At 59.4% G+C, this 25839-nt stretch overlaps 1 protein-coding gene across 5 annotated transcripts; it reads left to right on the top strand.

Moving 5' to 3' along the window:
• Nucleotides 1-503: 503 nt before the first annotated feature.
• RASA4B (RAS p21 protein activator 4B) lies at nucleotides 504-24707 on the top strand. 5 transcript variants are annotated; one of them, XM_036310867.1, is made up of 21 exons: nucleotides 506-669; nucleotides 5543-5599; nucleotides 7196-7309; nucleotides 7749-7810; nucleotides 8659-8788; nucleotides 10552-10633; nucleotides 11197-11328; nucleotides 11563-11654; nucleotides 12901-13018; nucleotides 13271-13421; nucleotides 13728-13792; nucleotides 14092-14204; nucleotides 14458-14650; nucleotides 14889-15026; nucleotides 15579-15723; nucleotides 15949-16118; nucleotides 18266-18403; nucleotides 19500-19635; nucleotides 20589-20709; nucleotides 23820-23884; nucleotides 24046-24707. In XM_036310867.1, the coding sequence occupies exons 1-21, from the start codon at nucleotides 605-607 to the stop codon at nucleotides 24165-24167; spliced, it is 2409 nt and encodes an 802-aa protein (XP_036166760.1). In that variant the 5' UTR covers nucleotides 506-604; the 3' UTR covers nucleotides 24168-24707. The 5 variants fall into 5 exon arrangements, with proteins under 5 accessions (XP_036166761.1, XP_036166760.1, XP_036166763.1 ...); XM_036310870.1 differs by lacking the exon at nucleotides 506-669 and adding an exon at nucleotides 5985-6125; XM_036310871.1 differs by lacking the exon at nucleotides 506-669 and adding an exon at nucleotides 6040-6125 and having other exon boundaries at nucleotides 5550-5599.
• Nucleotides 24708-25839: the final 1132 nt, after the last annotated feature.

The following is a 25839-nucleotide window of genomic DNA, read 5'->3' as shown; positions in this document are numbered from 1 at the left end:
TCTAACGCAAACACGCATATTGTTTGCTAAACTGGTCAGACTGTTCCTTGGACTGACACCTATGCAGGGCCTCCCACGCGCCGGCCTCGGGTGGCCAGGGCGGTCCTCCTCGCACGCCACCGACCCGCGTGTCCCCACACATGCCCACACCTCCCAACACACACTAATCCCACAGCCCCCGCGCCCTGGTGCTGGCACTCGGGCCACGCCCGCCGCCCACACGAATCCGTGGCGCAGGCCACCGGGCGCAGATGATCGCCTGGAGGGGCACCCCTCGCCCCACCGCGCCCGCGGGCGTCAATGCCTCCGCGGAGGCCCCTCCCTACCCCGCCCCAGGCGGCCAATAAGCGCCGCAGCCCGAACCAGCCCCAGCCGCCGATTGGCCCGCCTGTGTGCAGTGTCCCCCGCACGTGGGGCGGGGGCGGGGGTGAATGAAGTGGAAGCGATTCCTCCGCCCCCGGTAACAGCCCCCCCGCCCCCCCCCAGTCCGACGCGGCCCGCCCCCTGGGCGCCCAGTCCAGCTCTTGTCCGCCCGCCCGCTGCGCGCTGCGCCGGACCCTGGAGTCCGACTCCCCTGGCCGGAACCCGGAGTCGCGGACCCACGATGGCCAAGCGCAGTTCGCTGTCCATCCGCATCGTGGAAGGGAAGAACCTGCCCGCCAAGGACATGTGAGCTCGCGATGGGAACCCCAACTTTCCGGGGAGGGGCGTTGCCCCTTATGCCTGACCTTTCCGGGGTCCACACGGCCCGCCCAGAAGTAGAGCAGAGGCGAGGGTGTGGCGAGCGGGTCCGCAGCGGGAGACTGGCCGGGAGATGGGGACAATGAAGATTCGCCGAGCGGTCTTCAGGGGGCAGGGAAGGCCGGGGGTTGGGGAGGGGGCGGGGTCTGTACGGGGCCTCAGTGAACCGGGAGCGAACGGCTCTAGAGGGGAAGGGGCTTTGATAGGACAGGAGCTGGGGCGACATCACGGGGGGGGGGGGGGGGGCGGGGGGGGCATTTCGGTGGACTACCAAGGTCTCGGTCCACTGCCGGGGGTGTGGCCGGAGGGGATGAAAGTGCCCCCTAGAAATGAGTTTTCCTTGGTAGTTTCTGAACATTTAGTGCCTGGGAGTGTGCATCTGAGGCGCTCCTGGGCCCCAGGGGCTGTCCTGGGGCTCCCTGGTGTGCACTTGGGATGGGAGGTGCTAGCTTGGAGAGGTGACAGGTAGGGCAGGAGGCCAGGACCCTTGCAAGATGGAGTGGCTGGGGAGTCGCTGTTGCTGGTGCCCTGTGCTTTACTTGAGCCATCACCTCTAATCCTCACAAGCACCTGGCAAGGCAGTTCTCATCATAACATTTACAGACGAGGAAACGAGGCTCCGAGACAGGAAACGCTGGCTCCAAGCGCAGAGCAAGGTCTTGGGTCTGGGGCCCCTGACAGGCGCAGGCACCTAGGGCTTTTCCGGTCCCTGGCCAGGTCTGAGGAGATTTCAGGAGCCCCTTGTCCTATCTTTCTCAGTAGTTTCCAGAGTTGAGCTGCCCCATTTGATCCCTGGCTCCTTGTATGCAGCCTTAGGCTGCTTCCTGTCCCGAAGCCTCAGAGACACAAGCTGTGGAGAGCACAGAGACATCTCTCAGATATGAGCTGTGGGGAGCACAAAGCTCCGGGGCTCTGGAGGAGGGGGCGGAGGAAAGGGGGCCCCAATGCAGCATAGGGTCCAAAGTCTGCTGGGCTGGAGCCTCCCCACACCCAGGCTCTTCATCTGGCTCCTGGATGCAGCCAGGTGGCAGGATGGGTAGGGGCAGGGGGGGGCAGTACAGGAGGAAGGGGCCAGGGCATCTCTCTGGCACGGACAGTGACCCATAAGAGTTTCCCAATACACTCAGCGCCAGGAGCAGTTCCAGTTCAAGGCCTCCTGGGCCTGATGAGGCCAGGCTCAGCAGTTGCCATGGCAATGGGTGAGGGAGGGTAGTGGGGAACCATCTCAAGGTGGGTTTCTGTTTGTCTGGGGAGGTGGGATGGGGGCTGGGATTGTGGTTTCTGGGGTCAGATGGCAGATGTTCTCTGAGAAGGGTCTCAGCCTCCAGACCCAGCCACTAAGCACCCCCCACACTGGCACCAGTAACTAGGTCAGCTTGGCCTCCTCTGGCTGGTGGCAGCTGGGAGGAGCAGCTGGGAGGAGTGGCCCCTCTGTCTGTTGCCTCCCTCCCCATCCCCGAAGCGCTTGCCTCGTGCCTGGCTCCAGGCTCTCACCAGCCCAGGGAGCCAAGGTGCCCGGTTTCCTGCACAGCCCTGCCTCTGCACAGCTGAGGGACTCTGGGCAAGGTGCCTTCATTCCCAGGGGTGGGGCCACCAAATCCTGTGGGTTCTGCCTTTGAAATCTTTTTCCTTGCCCCGCTTCCTGCCCTACTCACCTCCCCTCACCTCCTTTCCTCAGCCTTTCCTATAGTGGTTGGTGTACACCGTTCTAACCTGTCAACTATCTTTTAAACCCAGCTGTGACCCCCTCCCCCAGCCGCTCACCTTTGGGCTACTGCCCTTCACAGCCCTGCTTGTGCATGTATTTGGGGCCTTCTGCTTTCAAGCACTCCCCTTCAGAGTCCTCCAGAAAACTCCTGTTCATCCTTCAGGACACCTCTCAGCTTTCTCAAGGGCTTTTACTGGTGCCCTGGTGCAGGCTTCATCGTCCCTGTTCTGCACCCTTCAGGACTTCGGGTCATCTGGAGTTAGGGCAGAGCCCTTGCTAGCAATTGCTCTTTCCTGGGTTGCATGTGTCACGTGACTGTGAGGATAGGAACCATGACTCATTTGACCTGACATTCTGGGTAGCCTGAGGGACACCTGGTCCCCAGTGGAGGGCAATAAGAGGTGTTGAGGACCTTCTCATTAGCCCTATAATATACCCAGTTTGAAGATGGGGAAACTGAGGCTCAGGAGGTGGAAGTCGTTTGCCAAGGCCACGTCGGTAGGTAGAGAAGCCAAGATTCAAGCCCACTCTGCGGCTGACGGGCTGTGAGTCCCAGCAGGACGGACGTCGCAAGCTTGCTGTGGGCTCAGTGGGGAGAGCCTCACGAATGCCATGCTCCAGGACGGCAGGCGCTGGGCAATCACAGGAAGCCCTGCCTGAACCCTGGGGCGGGCGTGGTGGCGAGCCTACCTCACTGCGGGCCTCACCAGCCTCCGGCCTGCCTCCTGAGCAGCCCCCCTCCAGCCAGGGCTTACACGTTTCTGAGGACGAGGAGCTCACGGCCTATCGTAGTGGCCATCTTCCCTGAGACAGTTCTGAGGAGGGAAGCCCTGCGGACAGAGCGGCTACCTGTCCCCCTGCCACTTCACTCATGGGTGTTTAGTTCTCTTAAGGCTCCTCTCAGAGCCTGCCTGTTTCTGCCATGCTCCCCCCCGCTGTCTCCCATCCCTGGGTGCCTGGGTCAGACAGACAGGAGCTGAGTCTCATGGTGACCAGTGACCCACTGGCTCCCACGCCCAGTGACCCTGGGGACAGGCCCGGGGCTATTTCAGGGTTTGCCCTGATCCTTCCTCTTCCACAGCCTGGAAACTGCCAAGGCCCTAAATATAGAGGCCCTGCAAGTAGCCAAGCTGGGCCAGAGCCGGCAAGTGGCTTGGGGAAGGAGAAGTCGTGGAGCCCAGGGGGCTCAGCAGAGCAGAGGCCACTAGGCAGGGCACAGGTCCCAACGCTGTCCCTGCGCACAGGGTCTGTTCCTGCCTCTGGGTCTCTGCCCACCTCCGTGGCCCTGACTACAACTACCCAAACCTCACTGTGCATTCACGGTTCATCCACTGAGTGAGAGCTGAGCAGAGGGTAGTGCTGGGCTCACAGGGGTACACAAGAGGTTCCCTGCCCCCAGGAAACCCCTGGGCAGAGAGGGACCTGAGGTGGGGGGCAGCCACAGAGGTCTCAGCCCACACTGACCTGTCCCTGGCTTCTCCAAGCTTCTTGTTCAAACACTTGTGCAGCTCCTGGGCCCTGCTGCCCAGTCCAGCATTTGGGGAACACGGGGACCTGTTATGTAAGGCCTGGGGTCCCCTCGCCTTGGTGTGGCGGGATGCAACCTGGGGTGTTCCCAAGGGGCTGAGGGAGTGGGCTCTTAAATGCTGGGGGTGGGGGTTTCGGGTAGAGGAGCAAGGAGTCTAGGGCGGGGCTGACTTTGACTAAACACCTCCCATGGCCTGGCCCTCACCTGCAGTCGGGGACCCTGGGCCACTACCGGGGAGCTGGGGGAAGCCGATTCTTGGCAGACATTTTCTGTTGGCGTCTGAGAGCCTTCGGAGACGTGTGTGTAGAGTGGTTTCCTCAAAAGAGGAGCCTCTTTTCAGAAGGGAAGCAGGGCTTGGAATTCCCCAGCCTCCAACACGAAAATACACTTCCTTTCCTTTTTAAAAATTATTATTATTTTTAAAATCCTCACCTGAGGATTTGTTTTTATTGATTTTAGAGAGAGAGGAAGGGAGAGGGTGAGGGAGAGAGAGAGAAACATTGATGTGAGAGAGAAGCATCAGTCAGTTGCCTCACGTGCTGGCCCCGATCAGGGGATCCAACCCACCCCCCGGGTTACGTGCCCTGACCGGGAACTGGACCAACGACCCTTCTGTGCACAGGACGGTGCTCCAACCCACTGAGTCACACCAGCCAGGGCTACACTTCTGTTGTATGGATGCCAGGCCTGACGGGCATTTCTGGAGACAGTCTTCACCCCCCTTCTCGCCCAGTACCAGCCCTGGACCTGGCTGGGGCTGCCCGCAACCCCATGAATCCCCTGCCGATGAGACAGGCGGGACTGGGCAGTCCCAGGTTTGCCTTCCTGGCCCTTTGTTCCCAGGTGGCTGGGAGCTTGAGGACAGATGGTTATATTTGTTCACTCATTCAGCAAACACTCACAGGACCCTGTCTTATGGCAAGCCTTGTCCTGGGCCCTGGGGACACAGAATGGTCCCTACCCTCAGGTCACTCAGGTGGGGGAAGCAACTGGTGGGACATCACAGCTTCCTGGGATGGAGGGAAACCTACTGAGAAGGGGCTGGCAGTGGGGTCACAGGGGAGACCTCACTCCCTGCCCCGGGACAGAGAGGGCTCTTAGAGGAGGGGCTGAGGCTGGGAGGATGGGAGGGCAGTCCAGGCAGGGGAACAACAAAAGCAAAGGCTCAGAGGAGAGACTACGGGACTGCCTGTGGTGTTGAGGGTAGGGGTGTCAGGGAGCTGGCTTGGGGCTGTTGTGACTTGTGACTGTTGAACCAACAACCCTTACCCTTCAGTGCACAGGACAGCACTGGCCTCGTGCTTCTGTCTTCCCTGAGGTGGGGCAGGGGTGGGGCGAGAGCCTTGGTGCAGGTTCCTGCCTTCCCTAACCACCCCCAGCCCAGACTGAGGGTGAGGACACAGGTTTTGGCCCCAGCCCAGGACCCAGTGCCTCAGCCTTGACTGTCGTTTTCACGGTCACTGAGGGCCCCTGGCAGAGGAATGGGAGCTGCCTGGGAGGCTCTGCCCTTGACCCCACTTGCAGCATCACCTGCCAGCCCCTCCACTCACCTGTTTGTCTTACAGCAATGGCAGCAGTGACCCCTACTGCATCGTGAAAGTGGACAATGAGCCCATCATCAGGTACCACCCTCAGCCCCAGCCCCAGCCCATTTCAACACACATATCTCAGAGGGGTGTGGAATTGTGTGGAGAGGGGCATCTAATCTCCTGGGCCCCCACCACACCCTGACACACCTACTAGGACAGTGGTTCTCAACCTTCTGGCCCTTTAAATACAGTTCCTCATGTTGTGACCCAACCATAAAATTATTTTCGTTGCTACTTCATAACTGTAATGTTGCTACTGTTATGAATCGTCATGTAAATATCTGATATGCAGGATGGTCTTAGGCGACCCCTGTGAAAGGGTCGTTCAACCGCCAAAGGGGTCGCGACCCACAGGTTGAGAACCGCTGTACTAGGAGGTGGGAAAGATCCTCTTGCTAATTACTGACCTTGACACCAGCATCTGCTGCGAGCCAGGCACTTGGCCAGAGGCCCCCTCACCGATGGTTCTGTAGTCTTTACAGCCCCCAGGAGTGACACGATGATGATTTGGAACAAGACGGTCACTTATGGGAGTGCTGTCTCCGCCATACTAAGTGAGGTTAGCCCATTTAATACTTACGATGAGCTACATCTGATATCATTAAACCCCATTTATGGATAAAAAAACCCCGAGACTCTGAGAGACTAAGTAACTTGCCTAAAAATCTCACCCCAGAGCCGGAGCTCCTTCTCCCCTCCCTGGCCCTGGCTCTGACCTGGGGACCCCTCTCCTCTAGAGATCCCTACAGTGGTTATTCCCCAGAAAAACTGCTCCCCTCCAGGCTGAGGGTCCCCAGTCTGCACCCAAAGGCCCAGTTCCCCTGGGCCTCCCTTTCTCCACGGGCTTCACGATTCTGGGCAGGGCCTCTGCTGTCCAGTCCCCTCCCTCCCCCAAGCCTCTGCCTCAAACTTCAGGCCAGAGCTGCTCTGCGGTTCCGTCCTGCTGAGTGCCCGAGGCTGACTGCTGGCCCAGGTGCCTGACTCACAGTTCGTCCCCCAGACTCTCCCAACCACAGACAGCAAGCGAAGAGAGGGTGTGATGGCCCCGATTGTCTCTGTGACAGACAGGGAAACTGAGTCCCAGAGTTCAGTAACCTCTCTGAGAAGCGGTTGGGTGAAGTGGTTCCCTGAGCCTTAACCTGGGTCCTTGGCGGCTTCGGCTTCCCCCGTGCACATCCCTGCTGAGTCCCATGTGTTGAAGGCTCTGATCCAGGGGGGTTTGGCCAGAGCTGGGTGAGGCCCTGGACCGTGGCTCCCAGACTCCCCAGGAGGCCGGTCTGGCTCCAGAGTCAGCTTGGCCATCACCCGGCCTCCAGCCAGCAAGTCCGTTCAGCATCAGGAGCCAGGGAGTCCTGCTGTGTGACCTGAGTGCTACCAACTGTGCCCTCAGTTTCCCCAAATGTAAAGTGGCCTGACAGAGGCAGCCCTGTGCCCACCCCGGCAGAGAGGGAGGTCAGGAGGGAGTGACTGATGGTGGACAGGGGGCCTGGGATGTCATCAAACAGCAGGGCAGGTGTTTCTGGGAGTGGAAGGGGATGTGGGGGAAGGTAGGCTCAGTCACCCAGCCCCACCTTGCCTCAGCCTGGGGCCTGCTGGTGGCTGGGCAGGTCTAAGGGTCCTCTCCTACAGGACAGCCACCGTGTGGAAAACCCTGTGCCCCTTCTGGGGTGAGGAGTATCAGGTGCACCTGCCGCCCACCTTCCATGCGGTGGCATTCTATGTCATGGACGAGGATGCCCTCAGGTAACGTGGGCCCCGCTCTTCAGCTGGGGCCTGGACCCCACCACCTGCCCCTCCCTGGTCCGTCTGCATCCTCTATAGCCTGGAGGGAGGGGGGCCCAGAGGGGTCTCGAAGGGTGTGAGGGTGTGTGCTGTGTGGATTCACCGTGCTTGTGCCATGTCATATGTGTGCATGTGTGAGAATACAGGCATAGGTGCGCTATGCGAGTGTAAGGATGTGAGGTAGGAAATGGGCCACCAGAGAGCATCTTGGCATATACGTGGGCACACGGGTTGGTCCATGTGCAGAAATACATCATGTGCAGAAAGGTCATGGGTCCTACTCAGAGAGGCCCCTGAAGTGACCTCCCTGTTCCTCACAGGGGCCCTAAACTGGGTGGGAGGAGGGTCCTGGGCTCCCCGCAGAGCACTGCCCAGCTCTGGCTCCCTCTCCATCCTCCAGCCGGGACGATGTTATCGGGAAGGTCTGCCTTACCAAGGACACCCTGGCTGCTCACCCGAAAGGTAAGGTCCCCAGGAGGGAGCCCACAGCCCACTCCTGCTCCCCGCCTCTGGCCTTCCCCCTCTCTCTCCTCACTGGTCTCCCCAGTCCCAGCCTTCCCCCTACTCAGAGACCCTTGCTCTAGGCTCCTTCAGGCCCGATGCTCAGGGAAAGCCATGTCTACCCTCCCCAGAAGGGCCTGTACACCCACCTCTGTGCCCTGGGCCCCATTCTGCCTCCAGGTTGGACCGCATCCCCAGAGCAAAAGGGCTGCCTTCTCTGGGCTGAGTCCCCATCTGCCCATGAGGGTTCAGACCAGAAGCTCTTAGATGCTTCAGCTTTGCCAGCCCGAGCCCCTGTAACTAGCTCTCGGGCCTCCCAGGCACACACCTGCTCCTGTCTGTGTGGTTGGGGCCCGCATGTGGGGGCGCGGGCGGGGGGAGGGGATCTGCTGACTCATGGAGCCTCTTGGCCCCTGCAGGCCAGAGGCCTCTCCTGCCAGAGGCCCCAGCCAGCCCCTCGGGGTTCAGTGGCCCCAACGATGCAATTCTCTGGTCGCTTCCCCATCTGGGCCCTCCTTCCAGCATCCCCGGGCAAGAGCCATTCTCCCCCTGTTTTAAGACGGGGAAACTGAGGACAGAGGGCAGTGCCATGATGACTTTGGGTCAGGGCCACCCTGACACAATAGTGAGGATACAGGGGTCACAAGTCTGAGCCTCAGTTTCCCCATCTATCACTGGGGACAACAGCCCCTGCCTCACAGGAGCTTGAGAGGATTCCGAGGGGATTAAGGAGGGGGCAGGTGGTGCCTGGAGGGTGAAGGGCGTGGGATGGGAAGAGCCAGGACGCTGGCTCACCGGCAGCCTCACAGGTTTTAGTGGATGGGCCCACCTGACGGAGGTCGACCCTGATGAGGAGGTGCAGGGCGAGATCCACCTGCGGCTGGAGCTGGTGCCGGGGACCCGTGCCGGCCGGCTGCGCTGCTCTGTGCTGGAGGCCAGGTGAGATGTGGCGGGTGGGGCGCAGGGCGTGGGCCCCAAGAAACTAGAGGAACCCACTTTGGATGCTCGGCCTCCTCTCCCCCATCCACCTCCCGGCCCCAGGCCTCCTCCCATCTGAGCCTGCTCTCAGGCTGACGGGAGAGGTTCCCAGGGTGACCCCACTCAGGAGGGCATGACTCTTAGGGGAAGAGGTGATGTTCTAATGGTGGAACTTCGGGCATCATAGACCAGTTGTGGGGTGAGGGGGTACCCTGAACCATGATCATACAGCCCCAGTGCCAAGATGGGCCTTCCCCTGGATTTAACATCAATAGCAGGTGCTTGGTGTGGTGGTTGGTGTGTGTGTGTGTGTGTGTGTGTGTGTGTGTGTGTGTGAAGAGGTTGCTAAAAATCTCCAGTGGGAAGTGGGGGATTATGCTCAGAAGGGGAAGGTGGGCCTGAGTCACCTGTGACAGGGAATCCCCCACCCTGCGTATTTTTAGCTGCAGCCTGAGTGTGAGTCACACTCCAGGAGAATCGCCTTCCTTTCTGGCTCCAGCCCACCTCCACCGGGTCCTTGCCTGCCTCTGGGCAGGAGGGCAGCCCTGGCCTATGGGAGCCCCCCACTGCGGAGCTGTGGGCCTCTCTGGGAGGAAGGTCTCTCTCTCCTGGAAATGAGAACTGTGGCTTCCCTGGCTTTATTTTCTGTCCTGGGCCGGAATGTGGAAGAGGCACAGCCAGACGGAAAGTGATGGTGATGGGCATTCACAGTCCCGCCCCTCACGCTCGCTCAGTCATTCTCTCACACTTCCTTCTTCCTCAGCCTCACGGGCACCAGGCTCTTTGTGGCGCGCACACACACACACACACACACACACTCTCACACGCTGCCCAGACTGCTGGGGACCTGGTGGCTGGGCCAGCCTGGCCTCCTCTCAGCAAGTCCCCCGATGGGGGAGTGGTCTGTCCGGGTCTCTCTTTAGAGTGTGGGGGACTTGTCCCCCTTGTGCTCAGCTCAGACCCTGCTGGAATTTGGAACAGCACAAGAGGCTGCCTTTGCCGTAGAGGCAGAAAGAACATTTTTCTCCTCCTCTTTCTGGGCAGATTCTCAAGACCAACCTCTGGAATTCCAGCAGATGATTCTGATGTAGAAAGAAAAGCAGGCATGGGTGGCCTCAAACTTCACTATGGAAAGAGCAGGAAATAATATTTACAGCAAAAGGAAGAGGGGTGGGCGTTGTTCTTCCACAAAGTTGCCATGCGGGGGTGCCTGGGCCAGGTTTGGCCTTTGGAAGGGGCCATCTGTGGAGAGAGGACGATCGATTGAGCTGCTTACCAAGACCCCCTCACGTGGGGGTGTGTAGGGCAAGCCTTCTACCAGCTCAATACCTCAGCTACGGGGTTTGTCCTGTCTTTTTACTGGTGAGGAAACCGCAGCTCAGAGAGGCAGCGCCTGCTCAGGGCTGCCCTGGGAACAGAGGTGGGGGGACCACGGCCTGGGTGCTTCACTACTGCCCCTGCCTCCTCCTTTGCCCCAGTAGGTGCAGCTGCCTAGTCAGGAGCTGTGGCTCCAACGGGGGGGGGGGGGGGGGGGTCCTGAGCCTGGTGTGGGGGCCCATGTGGTGATCGCTGTGGGAATTCGGGTCCAGAAAAGGGAGGGGGTGCTGCTCGAAGTCACCCAGCTGGCCGGGGGCAGGGTGAGCTCAGGCCTTCCCAGCCTGGTGCGGTTACCCCACAGCCGGGGCAGCTGAGTGACAGTGGATGCTTCGCTCCCCCCTCCCCAGGGACCTAGCCCCCAAGGACCGGAATGGTGCATCTGACCCCTTTGTCCGTGTGCGCTACAATGGCCGGACACAGGAGACCTCGGTGAGTAGGCCTGTGGGCTGGGAGGGGGCAGGGAGGCTGAGGGCCCCACCCCTGCCCCTCGCTGCCTCACCTGCTCACCATCACCTGGGAAGTGAGGCTAGGGCTGCCCTCTTACAGAGGAGGTTCAGAAAAGCGGGGTGACCTCTCTGAGGACACACAACGGGTCCCGGCCCTTCCGGCACCAACCCCTGTGGCCTCAGCCGTGTTTCACTCCTGGCCAGGCTGGACCCAGACAAGTGGCAAAGCCAATAGCTGCCTCCAGTGCCGTCCTCACCTCCGGGAACTGCCAGGGGGTGGGCTCAGCCCTGCGGGGGAGGATGTGAAGACCCGGCTTTTCCATGCAATCTCGTACTTTTTTGTTGAGTGGCCTTGGACAAGTGCCTAATTCCAGGCCTCGGTTTCCCCACTTGAGAAGTGGGTGGGGGCTTGGACAGGAAGTGTTTACTGCTGCTATTGCAGGGCCTCCGCCTGGACCCTGCTGGGAGAGGGTCCCTGTTTGGGGTGGCTCTGCCTTTGGCTGGGTCTGGGGAGCCCATGGAGTCAGCCCCCTACTTTCTGGGCAGATTGTGAAGAAATCATGCTACCCACGCTGGAACGAGACATTCGAGTTTGAGTTGGAGGAGGGGGCCACAGAGGCACTGTGCGTGGAGGCCTGGGACTGGGACCTTGTCAGCCGCAATGACTTCCTGGGCAAGGTGAGCACCCTGCCCCTTCCGGCTGTACCTGCCACCTTCAGCACCTGTCCTCCCAGCCACCCATCCCTCCAGCCTCCCAGAGAGGGCCCTCGGGAGACCTGGGACGCCCACAACCAGCAGCTACCTGTCCCCAACTCTCCCTGGTGCTCAGGGACCCTCCGAAAGTACAGTAGTTGGCGAGAGAGACTTGCCTGGCTCCAGTGTGGCCCCGCCCTATCTCTGCCCTGCCCCCAGGTTGTGGTCAACGTCCAGAGACTGTGGGCGGCCCAGCAGGAGGAGGGCTGGTTCCAGCTGCAGCCCGACCTGCCCAAGAGGCGGAGGGAAGAGTGAGTTTCTGGGACTTGGTGGCTGGGATGGGGGCTCTGGGCCTGGGGGCGGCTGAGCGTGGGCTCCTGCAGGCAGGCAGGTGGGCCGGTCCGGGGTAGGTGATGCAGCCCCAGGTTTCTTTCAGCTCGTACCACCCCCCCCCATCCTTCCCTCAGTCCTGGGCTCAGTCCTCTGAGCTCCGAGGCAGGACAGGTCTCCTGCTTTCTGCCGTCTGGAAGTTTCGGGAACAAGCCCTCAGACCCTTTCCCTTTAAGAGTTTCTCTGCAGACCTCAGACTAGTGTTCAGGTCTTCAGAGCCTGAGTCAGTGTCCCTGCACCAGGGCTCTGACTTGCCCCAAAATTCTCTGGGAATGAGGTGGCCAGCTAAAACACAAGATGATACAAGACGTCCAGTTAGAGCCAAGCTTCAGATAAGCAGTGAATAATTTTTAGTGTAAGTATGTCCATGAACTATTTGAAACAAACATACTAATTTTTCAGATTGAACTGAGTGTCTTGTATTTTTATTTTCCTAAATCTGGCAGCCCTATCTAGGGAGCCCCCTGGGCTCCTTGCCCACCCCTCAACCCAGAAACGGAAGCTCAGCAGCGCCCCCCACCTTGGATGGTGCGGCCTTGTCTCTCTGCTGAAGGCCCCAGACCCCCATCCTCACCCTCAGCAGGGCAGGGCAGGGCAGAGCGGACGGCGGTACCCAGCGCCCAGGCAGCTCTGTCTTCCGGCGGGCGCGTACTGCCGGCGAGGCCGTGCGGAGCAGCACCACTGTGAACGGTGCTCCGGGCAGTGGGGCCTCAGAGACGGTGAAGCTCTGGTCGGCGCCCTCAGTGGGAGGGGAGCTTGGAGGTCAGATCTAAGTGGCAAGGTGCTCCCCTGCTGGAGCCTCGGGGCCCCGGCAGGTTGTGCAGGTTGGGGATTGGCTCCCGGCATGAAGTGTGTACATGAAGGAGCTGTTCTCCGGGAGTTTACAGCAGAGCCCAACACATCCTGTGGGTCAAGCCAGAGTCCACAGGGGTCTAGAGGTGGCAGTGAGCCAGGCCTTGGGCACAGATGGCGTTCCCATGAGCACAGAGGCAGGCAGGGCTTTCCAAACAGAGCAAACCACTTGGGCAAAGAATGGAAGGTGGGGCCGTGCGGGGAACAAAGGTGGAGGGGTCAGTAGAAAGACTGGGAGGCTGGCCCCAAGCAGGGAAGGTGGAGGCAGTGGGGCCCAGGGTCCCTGGTGGAGAGGTCACATGCTGCCCATTCCAGGGGCAACCTGGGCTCCTTGCAGCTGGAGGTGCGGCTGCGGGACGAGACGGTGCTGCCCTCTGGCTGCTACCAGCCCCTGGTGCAGCTGCTGTGCCGAGAGGTGAAGCTGGGCACCCAGGTGAGGGGGGCCCCCAGGGAAGGAGGGAGGGTCCAGGGATGGTAGGCCTGGCCTTCCTGTCCATCTAAACCCACTCTGAGGAGCAAGAGCCAGTTCTCAGGATGGTAAGGAACTAGCTGGTGTCCAGGGGCCCTTGCCAGCTCTTAGGAAAACCCCCTCACCCTCCCTGTGTCCCTCTGAGGTCCTCAGAGCGAAGGGTTTGGGTTCCCTGGTGCACCCTGCAGCCCTGCCTCTCCTTGCTGCCTCCCGCAGGGCCCAGCACAGCTGATCCCACTCATCGAGGAGATGACCAGCACTGAGTGCCGCCAGGAAGTAGCCACCAACCTGCTCAAGCTCTTCCTGGGGCAGGGGCTAGCCAAAGGCTTTCTGGACCTGCTCTTCCAGCTGGAGCTGAGTCGCACCAGTGAGGCCCGGCGGGAGTGGCCTGTCTGAGGGTGTTGTGGAGAGTGGAGCAGGGAGCCAAGGACTCTAGAGATGCTGGGATGGGAGAAATCTCGGAGGTCCTCCTGTAGGAGGTAGATGGACTTGATTAGGAGGGAAAGGGTCCGGTTAGGAAGCAAGGGAAAAAGCAAAAGGCAGAGGTGAGGCAATGGGTTGAGACATGGCAAGGAGGCTCTTTACTGAAGGGCCCTCTTAGAACCCCAGGGTCCTCTTCGCCAAAGCGTTGTTCCTCTCCCAGCCCTCTACCCCCTGGAATTTCTAATTATAGATGAGGCCAACACCCTGTTCCGGAGCAACTCTCTGGCCACAAAGTCCATGGAGTCTTTTCTGAAGGTGACGTTGCATGGTATCTTGTTTTTGTTTTATAGATGAGGAGACTAAGGTTCAGAGAGGCCAAGAGACATAACTTAAATTCAAGGCTTCTGTTAGTGGTTCCTTCCTTCATTGATTCACTCATTCATTCTCATTCATTCATTCATTCATTCATGTAGCAACAGTTTGAGCTGCATTCCTTATGTGCCTGGCCAGTCCTGAGTGGATACAACAGGCAGATGGTGCACAGGGTGGCTGGGAGGCCAGCGGCGGGGTGGTAACCAGGAGACGGGACCAATGCTGCTCTCGGTGGCCCCCAGGTGGCTGGGATGCGGTATCTGCACAGCATCCTGGGCCCCATCATCGACAGGGTATTTGAGGAGAAGAAGTACGTGGAGCTGGACCCCAGTAAAGTGGAGGTCAAGGATGTAGGGTGAGATGGGGAGGTTCTTGGGAGCGGGGAGGAGGGTATGGGGTTGGAGATGGAGGTCAGCTGTGTCTGCAAGTATATGTTTATGACTCTTTTTGCCTGGATCTACCTTTCGTCTACCTGCTCGCCCGTGTGTTGTCTCTGTGTCCCTATCTCCGCTGATGGCCTTTTTGCGCCTGTATCTGGGAGTCCCTGCCTGTTATGTGTGCAGACGCGGACTGCGACCCTCTCTGACGTCCGCATTCGGCCCACGCAGGTGCTCTGGGCTGCACCGCCCACAGACGGAGGCTGAGGTGCTGCAGCAGAGCGCAAGGACGCTGAGCGCCCACCTGGGGGCGCTGCTGAGTGCGCTCTGTCGCTCCGTTCGAGCCTGCCCAGCCGTGGTCCGCGCCACCTTCCGCCAGCTCTTCCTGCGCGTGCGGGAGCGCTTCCCCAGCGCCCAGCACGAGGTGCGCCCTCTGCAGGCAGGGCTGGGAGAGAGAGAAAAAAGCGGTAGGGAACGGGGAGCAGTGGGGCCCCAAGGCCCAGTGGAGAGGGGTGGCAGCGGTGGCGGTGGTGGAGTTAGTAGCCAAGGGCAGGAAGAGGTGCAGGGTCATGGGGAGAGACAGCACGGAAGGGAAAGGGGCTACCGGAGCTCAGGCTTGGGGGAGTCCAGCCCACGGCTCTTCCTCTTCCGCACCTCTCCAGAACGTGCCGTTCATCGCTGTCACCAGCTTCCTGTGCCTGCGCTTCGTCTCTCCCGCCATCATGGCACCCAAGCTCTTCCACCTGCGGGAGCGACACGCGGACGCCCGCACCAGCCGCACTCTGCTGCTGCTGGCCAAGGTGAGACTGCAGGCGGGACGCCCAGCTGGGTGCTGAGCCGGGGTCCTCGCCCGGACTGCACTGTGTTCCCAACTGGCTCCGGGGAGTCCTTGTGCCTGGGCCACTGATCCTCTCACGTGGCACAGTTTACAAAGCTTTTCCACGGTCACCCAGTCTCATGGGTAAGGAAACAGGCCTGCGAGGGGAAGAAGGTTGCCCAGGGCCACTCAGCCTGTTGGTGGTGAATCCTGGGCCTTTCAACCCCATTATCTGCTTACTCTCAGGCTATCTGTCCAGCCCTGGGCTGCGGCCGGCATACCCCGTGGGGCAGAGTCTGATATAAGACGTGCAAAGGAAGGGCGATAGGTTGGGCGTAGGTAGTATCAACTGTCAGGCCCTAAATGTCTCAGACGTAGTGATCTGTTTACCCTGGTTCCCCGGGGGTTGGAGTGGGCCTGTGAGCAGAGCCTATGCTGACTCTGCCTCATTTCTGTTGTGGGAGTAGCACAGACTTGGGGTGGGGGTGTGGGGGGGTGTCGGTGGTTTGGCCCCTGACCCTGCTGTCATCTCCAGGCCATCCAGAATGTGGGCAACATGGACACGCCGGCTTCCAGGGCCAAGGAGGCTTGGATGGAGCCGCTGCAGCCCACTGTGCGCCAGGGCGTGGCCCAGCTGAAGGACTTCATCACCAAGCTGGTGGACATCGAGGAGAAGGAAGGTGAGCCCTTCTCGGAGGCCCCGCCCACAGTACCCTGTTTGCATCTGACCTGCCACCAGTCCTGTGGCCCCATCTCCCTCTGTGCCTCTGGCTGCAGCCACAGCTGCTAATCACGTTTGCTCTGCCCGCCCCTGCCTGTGCCTCTGGAAGCTCCACCCGCAGCCTGCTGTTGTTGCTACCCACCCCACTGAGCTCACTTTTTGCCCTACGCACCCGGCCTGGCAGAACTGGACCTGCAGAGGGCGCTAAGCTTGCAGATGCCGCCAGTGAAGGAGGGGCCCCTCTTCATCCACAGGACCAAGGGAAAGGGCCCCCTCATGTCCTCCTCTTTCAAGAAGCTCTACTTCTCCCTCACCACGGAGGCCCTCAGCTTTGCCAAGACGCCTAGCTCTAAGGTGGGTGAGGAGAGAGGCAGGCAAGTGGGGCTCTGAGGGGTTGTATCACCCTGGAGCACCTGTCCCTTCCTCAGAGCCCATCCCAGGGTACACTAGGATCAGAGAAGAAAGCCAGGCAGGACTAGCCTTCTGATGGCAGCTACAAAATCACCTAAGACCTAGGAGAGCCCAGCCGGTGTGGCATCAACCCGTGAACCAAGAGGTCGCTGGTTCGATTCCCAGTCAGAGCACAGGCCCTGGTGGTGGGCTTGATCCCCAGTAGGGGGCATGCAGGAGGCAGCTGGTCAATGGCGGAGATGTTTCCATCTCTCTATCCTTCTCCTTTCCCCTCTCTCTAAAATCAAAAACATATTGGGGGGTGGGGAGAGACACATGAGAAAGAAGCTCCTTGGTGAAGGGGGAATGGGGCAGGTAGCTGATATGGTGTCCAGTTCTGGCTTCTTGGTCTGGTGCATCAGTGGGGTAGGAGGCTGAGAGGTGCATCAGTGAGAGAGCAGGGAAGCAGAGAGGGGCTAAGGGGAGTCCTGGGTTTCAGCCCTGTGTACCTAGGGGAAGTGTCTCAGCTTCTCGGGGCCTTGGTGTCTTGGCTGTAATTGGAGATAATGGTCCCTCCTTAACAGGTTTCTAAGGATCAAATGAGATAATCTTTCTCCTGGCTCCGAGCAGGACCTAGACCAGTGGTCGGCAAACTGCGGCTTGGCAAACCGCGGCTCGAGAGCCACATGCGGCTCTTTGGCCCCATGAGCGTGGCTCTTCCACAAAATACCGACTTCTGCACATGGGCCATGAAGTTTCAATCGCACTGTATGTGCGCGCCCACATGTGGTATTTTGTGGAAGAGCCACACTCAAGGGGCCAAAGAGCCGCATGTGGCTCGCGAGCCATGGTTTGCTGACCATGGACTTAGACCAATGGTACTGCTAAAGACACTGTGTCCCCTGGGCTGGCCTCCTTTGAGCATTTTCTCCCAAGAAGGGCTTAGTGTACACTTTCTGGGTGGGCCTGTTGACCCCTGCTGGGCTAACCTGACCCCCAGTCAGCCAGGCTCTGGGGATGGCCAGCCAGGGGTGCCCAACCAGCCCTGAGCAGCCAGGGAATACTGAGGGGGTGAAGGAGCTCCCTGAGGTGACCCCTCAGCTTAGGCCTCCCACTTTCTAGATTTTTTACTCTGGGCAACTGCCCAGCCCTGGCCCCCCTAAACATTTTCTGTAGCCTCAGCAAAACCTGGCTACCCAGCAGGACCCTCCCTCATCCTATTCTGGGCCCCTTTCTGTTCCTTGGAGATGCCTTTCTGTGGGCAAATCCTGTGTATCCCCCTGTGCAGTGCCACCCTCCACTACCTCCTTCCGCCTCCTCTCTAGCAGGCCTGGGCACCACACCCCCTGGGCTGTCCCTTCTGTCCTTTCGGTGGCCCCAACCTGAGACGGCTCAGACATGTGTCCCCAGGGCTCCCCACGTCCTCCCGCTCCTCCAAGGGATGGCACTGCCCTCTCTGCTTGTCACTGAAGCCAGTGGGGGTGGTGGGCTTAGACGCCAGGCTGGGAGTGTGGGCATTGCCCCAAGGACCATGGGACTGGTCATGCGGGTGATGTGGGGCCTGGTGATTTCTGATGGGAGGGTATGCCAGAGGCAAGGAGAGCAGGGTCTGGGACTGGTGGCATAGATTCAGCTTGAGCCGATTGGAGTTGTCTCAGGGAGTGGATCTTCTACACCCAGAGCTTTTCTCTGCCCCATTTGTATCTCATTAGATTCTGTGATGGTGGGAGGGGTGTTAGGAGGTGGAATATGACTCTTAGAGCTTGAGAAAATAAAGGTGAGCTGGGAAATTAATAACTGCAAAGGCACATGGCCTGGTCCATGGCAGGCATTACCTTCCAACCCCGGGGAATGCTGGGTGTCTAGAAACGTTCCAAAATTCACACCTCTCCAGACTGCAGGGAGCCTCTGGGAGGCTGGGCACTTGGGCCCCATCTGTCTGCGTTCTGTCCCGGCCGAGGACACTCACAGAGCAGGCTCCTGGAGAGAGAGGCACTCTGGGTCCCCCACACCAACCCCTGGTGCTGCAGAAGGGGAAACTGAGGCCCAAAGATAGGAACTGGAATGGCCTCAACTAAGACCCTGAGCCTCCCTCCCTCTCCCCTTCCCAGAAAAGTGCCCTGATCAAGCTAGCCAACATCCGGGCAGCAGAAAAGGTGGAGGAGAAGAGCTTTGGCAGCTCACACGTCATGCAGGTCATCTACACGGACGACACAGGCAGGCCTCAGACCGCCTACCTGCAATGCAAGGTGTGGCCATGGGGTGGGGTGCCCTGGGGGAAGGGTGCTGTGGGTGGCCCCTGGGTGGGCTGGAATGAATGAATCTCCCCGCCACATCAGGCACAGCAAGGTATGTGAGATGTGATGTGAGTGCAGTGTGTGTCTCTCCGTGGGCCTGCCCAGGCACCCCCATGTAGGTCCGGTTGCACAGGGCACACATCTGTGGGAACCTGTACTTCCAAGTATCTGAGTTGGTGGGTGCCTCTGTGTTTCTGTGTATGTGCATATCGACACATAACAATCATATCTATGCATGTGTGTGGCTCTGGGTGCATGCTCTCACATCCCCTTCTCTGTTCGTGTGTTTTCTGTTCATGGATTAACTCATCCATTCATTCTTATTGAACACCTGCTAGGTCCCAGGCTCTGTTCTAGGTGGTGGGCATAGGGCAGCAGACAAAACAGAGCCCTTGCCCTAATGGACCTTACGTTCCAGGGAAGAAGATAGGCTGATAAAGAGTAAATATTTACAATGGCAAGTGGCAAATAGTGCCTTGAAGGGAACCAATGGAGACTAAGAGAGATAGGGAAGGGTCAAGGGGGTGCGGCAGGGAGGGGTGCTGCTTCATAAAGGGTGGTCAGGAGGGCCTCTGATTGGCATTTGAGAGGAGACAGGTGAAGGAGGAGCACTAGGGGAAGACCTCAAGCAGGAAGCTGGAGGGGCCTGGCTTTCCCTGGGAGTGACAGTCCTGCAGGTGTTAGGAGACCTGTCCCATAGGGCCCCGCCCACTACCGGCTCCCTGTTGGGTCAGAGTGCAGAGCCTCAGGGGAAAAGTGGTGGCAACAGGGCCACCGCATATGGTTGTCAGGTTGTGGACTACCCAAGTGCATGGCCATGGGGGCCAGTGGCAGCTGAAGTCCAGCCCATGCTCTGTTCACCAAGCCAGGCGCCCGGGCGTGGGCTGGGCCCCCTGGGAGAAGGCAGTCTTTCCTCATTCACTCCAGGCTGCTGAGTGTGCCAGCGGGAGCATGTTGTCCTGAGCGGCACAGGAGCTCCAGCGGGGAGGGCTGCCTGGAGGGGGCGACCTCTGATCAGCCCCCTGCCCCCTACTTCCGGTCCCTGCAGTGTGTGAATGAGCTGAACCAGTGGCTGTCTGCGCTGCGGAAGGTGAGCATCAACAACACCGGCCTGCTGGGCTCCTACCACCCTGGCGTCTTCCGCGGGGACAAGTGGAGCTGCTGCCACCAGAAGGACAAGACAGGTGGGAGTGAAGGCCGGGGCCCTGCGGGGCTGCATCTGTCCACAGCGGGCAGCCGGCACTGGAGCTGGTGGTGGGGACCCTGGGTCTTGGGCACTAGAGGGATGGCACCGAGGAGCTTCTACTAGAATTGTCTGTGATGACGGAAATGGTGTGTATCTGCCTCAAGCACAAGTGGCTATTGAGCACTTAAACTGTGGTCAGTGCAGCCAACGAACTGAATTTTAAGTACTTTTAAATTTTATTTAATTTTAATTAAATGTAAACAGCTTTACTTTAGCGTGGCTAGAGGCCATTGGAACCTGACCTAGCTGCACAAGCCCAGTCCTGGACTTGAGGTTGCACAGGGGGTGGAAACTGGCAGCTCTTTGCAAGGGTGTCTCTTGCTGGTTGGCCTCACCTGCAGCCTCTGACTATACCCATCCCAGTGATAACCCTGGTCGTCGGTGAAGTGGGGCTCCCCAGGGCACTATGAGGCAGAGCCCGGAAGCCCCATTTTATGGAGGAGGAAACCGAGGTGTAGCAAGGGCAGTTGCCTCTGCCAAGGTGGTTAGGCCAGCAAGTGGTCGGGCAGCTCATCCCAAGGCACAAACCCCCTGCTGGTTCCCTCACCATATCACCTCCCAGGATGCTCTCTGCTTGCTTCCAGGCAGGCCCTTCTAGAAAGTGGTCCAGCTCCCTAAGTGGCATCCTGGGCAACTCCCACGCTCTGCCGTCAGGTCCCCATGGCTCAGGAGTGAACCGGAGAGAGGAGCTACTGCCCTGGGAGTGTGGGGAGCCCTGGGTAGGCCCTGGGCCAGACTTTCCAGACTGTGCTCCCAGCCCAGCCTGCCCTGGGGCCCCCTGAGTCCATCCCTGTCCCTCTCTAGGCCTAGTTTTCCCATCTGGACTGCCAGGAAGTTGGACAGGAGCACTCACAATGCCGGCCTGAAACTCTGCCTTCTCTCCGCCCCCAGATCTGGGCTGTGATAGGACCCGGTCACGGGTGACCCTGCAGGAATGGAATGACCCTCTCGACCATGACCTGGAGGCCCAACTCATCTACCGGCACCTGCTGGGCATGGAGGCTGCACTGCGGTGAGGATGCCTGTGCAGGGGCAGTGAGCCCCAGATGCGAGAGCTCGTGCCACCCCGAAATGTGCCGGGGCGGGGGCAGAGCTGGGGTTCAGGCTTAGGACTGCTCCATGGTGGCGGTTACCTCCCTTCTACTCATGCCCAGCACCTTTTGGCTTTGGCAGCCACACCTGGGGAGGGGCCCTACAGCATGAGGCCAGCTCACGTTAGGGTGAGGCGCCAAGGGCAGGTCGACCAGACTCCCCATCTGTCCAGCCTTCCCGTGGTGCCCTCAGAGCATAGCATTGCCCTCGGCCAGCTCCCCGAGTTCCGTGGCCATCTCGGTTAATTCAGTGGTTCTCCACCCTGGCTCCAGTGGAGAAAAAAACAGGATGCTTTTCAAAAACAACTTGAAAACAGGATGCCCTGGCCCTACGCCATGACTCAGAATCTCTGGGGGTCCGGCACGGAGGTGTTTTAAAGAGGTGCAGTGCTTCCTGGTGTCACTGCTTCCCTGGGCAGGTCTGTCCCCTGCACTCCCACACCTGGGCCTGGAGGGGGTGGCTGTCCATGTTCCTCTTCTATCTTCCAGGATTTACCTCTTCAAAGTCCTTCAAAGCCCTTACTGGCAGACTAGACGCACTCACTTCCCTGTGAAATGCAGTCCCCAGTGGCCTCCAGGTCACTCGGCAGCCACCTCCCTTCTGACCCGGCTTTCTCTCCTCCCCTGATCTGGCCCCCTTGCTCCCCGACTTCATCCCCCACCCGGAGGACGCAGCCACCACCCTGTCGCTCTGTTCCTGAGCTCCACACTCCAGAGACCTAACTCTTTCACCCATCTGGACCCTCACTCCTGTGACTATCCCCTACAACCTCTCATCCCTCCTCCTCCTCCTCCTCCTCCTCCTCCTCCTCTTCCTCGTCTAGGCTCCACTTGAATTTCACTTTATGTCTAAACATTTAACATTCACAACCACTGAACCAAGCCACCTTGGGTTCAGGTGGGTCCCACCGTAGGACCAGCGCCCATGGTTCTAACCACCACCCTCTGCCGTAGGGGCCTCTCCACCTGCGGGACCACCCGTCCGCCCCTCCTCTCATTCCAGCTCACTTTTATCTGGTGTCCTTCCGCCCACCAGGACCTCAGACCCACTGACCCAGCCACCTGCTGTATTAGTTTCCTGTGGCTGCTATAACAAATTACCACACACTTGGTGGCTTAAAACAACTCAGATTTAGTCGCTTATAGTTCTAGAGATCAGAAGGCAGAAATCAGTCTCAATGGGCTAAAGGCCAAAGGGGCCCTGGCCCATTCCTCCATCATCAAAGTGCATCATTCTAGTCTCTGCTTCCATCATTACATCACCACCTTCCCCTTTGACCTTCTTGCCTCCCTCTGATTACAGTGGGCCCACTTTCCTCACTTCCCCTCACTGCCCCCAGCCCCACACTCAGCCCTTCAGCAAGTCCCCCCCTTGGCTTTACTTTCAAAATAAGGCCAGATCCGCCCCTTCTTGCGTCTACATGTGACTCTCCCTGTCTGAGCTTCGCACATCTTCCATTGTAGGGATGACATAGGGCCTCCTCGCTGGCCATTCTGCCTTTGCTCCTGCCTTGCTAGGATCCCTTCTCCACACGGCTCCCAGAGTGATCTTCTCAAACGTAAAACAGATCACTCCACTCCCCTGCTTACAACCCCCACTGGCTTTCCACATCCTGACAATCCAGTCCTGGTCCTGGCTGCAGTGCCCCAGTGCCCTGCTGATCTGCTTCTAAGCCTCATCTACCATCATGCCCTCTGTGCTAAGCTTGCTGACGCTGTCCTTGCCATCTTGCTGTCTCTGGGCCTCTGCACTTGCTGTGTCCTTTGCCTGAAGGCTCTTCCCCAGGTATTCACATGGTTTATTCCCTCACCTGGTCCAGGCCTCTGCTCAAAGGCCACCTGTCAGAGATGCCTTCCCTGACCACTGTTACTCTAAGGCAGTGGTTCTCAACCTTCCTAACGCCGCGACCCTTTAATACAGTTCCTCATGTTGTGGTGACCCCCAACCATAAAATTATTTTCGTTGCTACTTCATAACTGTAATGTTGCTACTATTATGAGACATAATGTAAATATCTGAAATGCAGGATATATTTTCATTGTTACAAATTGAACATAATTAAAGCATAGTGATTAATCACAAAAACAATATGTAATTATATATGTGTTTTCCGATGGTCTTAGGCGATCCCTGTGAAAGGGTCGTTCGACCCCCGAAGGGGTCGCGACCCACAGGTTGAGAACCGCTGACCTAGAACCTTATGAAGCTCATCTGTATGTGGTGTTTACTCGTGTCTTGCCTGTCTCTGTTACACTGAGCTTGCTGAGGGCAGGCCTGTGGCATTCGCTGCTCTAATGCCAGTACTGAGAACAGTGCCTTTCACGTTTCAGCCCCGCCGTAAATTTGAGTAAGAACATGAGAGGAGGAGCGAGGGAGTGACGGTTGAGCCGGTCTGTGAGGCTTGCGGGATCTCGTAGAGAGAGAAGCAGGGAAGGGCATTCTGGGCAGTGGGGGCCACGTGGAACAAGGAGAGCAGGTGTCTGCGGAGGAGGCAGAGCCTGTTAGACCTTGGCCGAGGGAAACATCTCTCCCAAAATAGACCGGGGAGACCATCCTAAGGCTGAGCCAGGGGTTCCCAAATAAGGAACTTCCAAGTAGGGGATCCATGCGGCCGCTCGCCCTCCCTCCACGGAGGTGCACAGAGGATCGGACCTGACCGGACTGGGGACAGCCGGTTAGGAACGTGCTTAAGATGTCACTGTCTCCGTGCCAGTTAGCTCGTTCCGTGGCCAGTTAATACTGCAGGAATTTCAGGCCCCAGCGGGCTCTTTCCCCAAGGGCCCTCCAAAACAGGAGCACGTGGTCGAACTTGGTTTCCCAAGTGCCTTCTGCCGAGCTGCAGTGGGGAGGGTGGGGAAACCAGGGGAGGAGGCTGGAAGAGGGAAGGCAGGAGGTGACCGGGGGCCAAGACCTGGGCCCAGGTTTCGTCCCCAGAGATTGAAAGAGTCAGCCCCTTTGGCTCAGAGGCCCACCCTGGGCCACCCAGCCTTCCCAGCAAGGGCAACAAGAGCCCTCTCTGTCCTCCCGCAGGGAGAAGCACCAGGAGCTGAGTGCGGGCGCAGGGGCCGGCTCCCCGCTCACAGGCCCGGGCGAAGGTAGGTCCTTTCCATCGGGACTCTCTCGGTGGTTTGAGCCCCGCTCAGGATGCTGTAGGTGGGGCTCCTGAGGCCCACTTCTGGGGGCCCTCTGACCTTTGGGACAAGCCCTGGGAGGCGAGGCCCAGCCTGCTCTGCCCTCAAACTGCACCTGCCTTCAGCACCAGAGGACCCGCTGGCCCAGCTGCTGCAGGTGCTGCAGGACCTCCGGGAGGCGCACAGCTGCAGCCCCGCCAGCTCCCCGGCCTCAGAGAACAACTGCCTCCTGGAGCTGCAGACGTGAGGCCTGGCCTGCACTCCTCACCCAGCCCCCTGCCGGCGCCTGGACACCCCTGGTGCACTCTCAGCCCTTCACCCCAGTCCCTCTCCTTGGGGTGCAGGGCCTAGGTCTCTCCTGGGCTGGTGAGTTTGGTAGCCAGGGACCAGGGCATCCAGGAGTCCAAAGCTGACGGCTTTGGCCCATCATCACCCACATGAAGCCTCTAGGGGAACCGGAGGCTCCTGCTCCTCTGAGAGGCCTGGCTGCTCCCTGCAGTCCCTGCAGCTCTCACCGCCGCTAGCCCAGACTCTCCAAGGACCTTCCACTCCTGCCCAGGGCAGACCCAGCCAGAAACCACTCCTAAGATGGTCCAAACCCAAGGGGACTGGCACTTCCTTACGCAGAGAGGTGGGCGGGAACACGGAGCCCAGGAGAGCAGGCCTTGACCTCAGCGCCCACTTGGCTCTTGTCCACCACTGCACCTGCTCTCGCACAGCCGCTGGCCGCGCCCCCGGGAGAGCGTTGCAGTGCTCTGTCGCCAACAATAAACCTGCTGTAACTGTGGCTCTGGGTCTCATGTGGGGGCCAGAGGAAGGAGTGGGCCTCGGGACCCAAACAGCTGCTCGGGGAGGTGGCCAAGGACTGGAGCCCCAATAGCCTCTGCAGCCCCATCCCTTCTTCCTTGCTTCCCTCCCTCCCAGGGGGGCTCCTCTGTCCTCCCAGCTGCTGTCCCCACCATGCCCCTGGGTTCCACTCCTCCATCCCCCACATGCCCCATAGCCTGCCCTGGCTCCGCCGTCCTCTCCCTGCAGCCCCCACAGGCTCCAAGTGTCCTGAAGACTCATAGTGCCGACTCCCGTGGCCTGGCCCTGCCAGCGTTCCTCCAGCCAGCCCTTCCTTCAAAGCAAGGCTCCCTCTGGTCATCACCCCCCTGCCCTCCTCCCGACCCAGCTCTAGGTCCACAGTAACCTCCAACATAATTAACAGATGGGGAAGGGGGGGGAGCTTCCCATACGTTCTCTAAAACTCTCATCCAGCCAAGCTCAGAGCCTTGCCTGTGGGTCCTGGGCTGGGGCAGTCCACAGTGACAGCAGGTCCTGGGACAGGCCATCGGGCAGGCTGCATACTGGGATCTTTGAGGGCGGGTAGAGGAAGCAAAGGGGACATGAAGGGACAGGGGCTGCCTCCTTCCCTCTGCCCTGTGGCTTTTGGGGCCCTGTTGACCTTTTCTCCTGGCTTCAGCCTTGAATGGGACAGTGGACCCTCCAAGAAGCCCACCAACCCACCCCCTTGCATGTTCATTGCCTCTTGGTTGTGATGCTACTGCCTATGGACCTCATGAGCCTCTTTGCAGGGCTGGGTGACCCTTCTCCCTTCCCGGCCCAAGGCTTGGGTCCAGGGGTGGCTGAGCTTGCTCTGTCCCTACCCCATCATGAACACCTGGTTCTCTGGCTACTTCCTTAGTGCCTCACACAAATCCTCATGCCTGTTGGATCTTCTTTGGTTTCAAGGACCTCATGGTCAGGAAATATGGACTCCAGGGTCTCCTAAGCCCTAGGGAAAGGGGATGAAGGGGAGAGGTGTGCACTGGTTGGGGCTGCAACAAGTAGAATTCTGGATTTTAAATGCACACATACAGCCAGCTCCCGGCAACACCCACCACCCTCTCCTTTAGTGGATCCTGGTATGGACATGG

The sequence above is a fragment of the Myotis myotis genome, unplaced genomic scaffold (genome assembly GCF_014108235.1).
Source record: "Myotis myotis isolate mMyoMyo1 unplaced genomic scaffold, mMyoMyo1.p scaffold_m19_p_5, whole genome shotgun sequence".
NCBI lineage: Eukaryota > Metazoa > Chordata > Mammalia > Chiroptera > Vespertilionidae > Myotis > Myotis myotis.
Note: the sequence above shows the minus strand (reverse complement) of the source record. Positions and strands in the feature narration are given on the sequence as shown.

Excerpts from the sequence above, each read along its gene's own strand:
- RASA4B (XM_036310867.1), top strand. The coding sequence starts at position 605 with ATGGCCAAGCGCAGTTCGCTGTCCATCCGCATCGTGGAAGGGAAGAAC. Across the intron at positions 11,329-11,562 it reads GCAATGACTTCCTGGGCAAG|GTTGTGGTCAACGTCCAGAG; the intron begins GTGAGCACCCTG and ends CCCTGCCCCCAG. Across the intron at positions 13,793-14,091 it reads CCATGGAGTCTTTTCTGAAG|GTGGCTGGGATGCGGTATCT; the intron begins GTGACGTTGCAT and ends GGTGGCCCCCAG.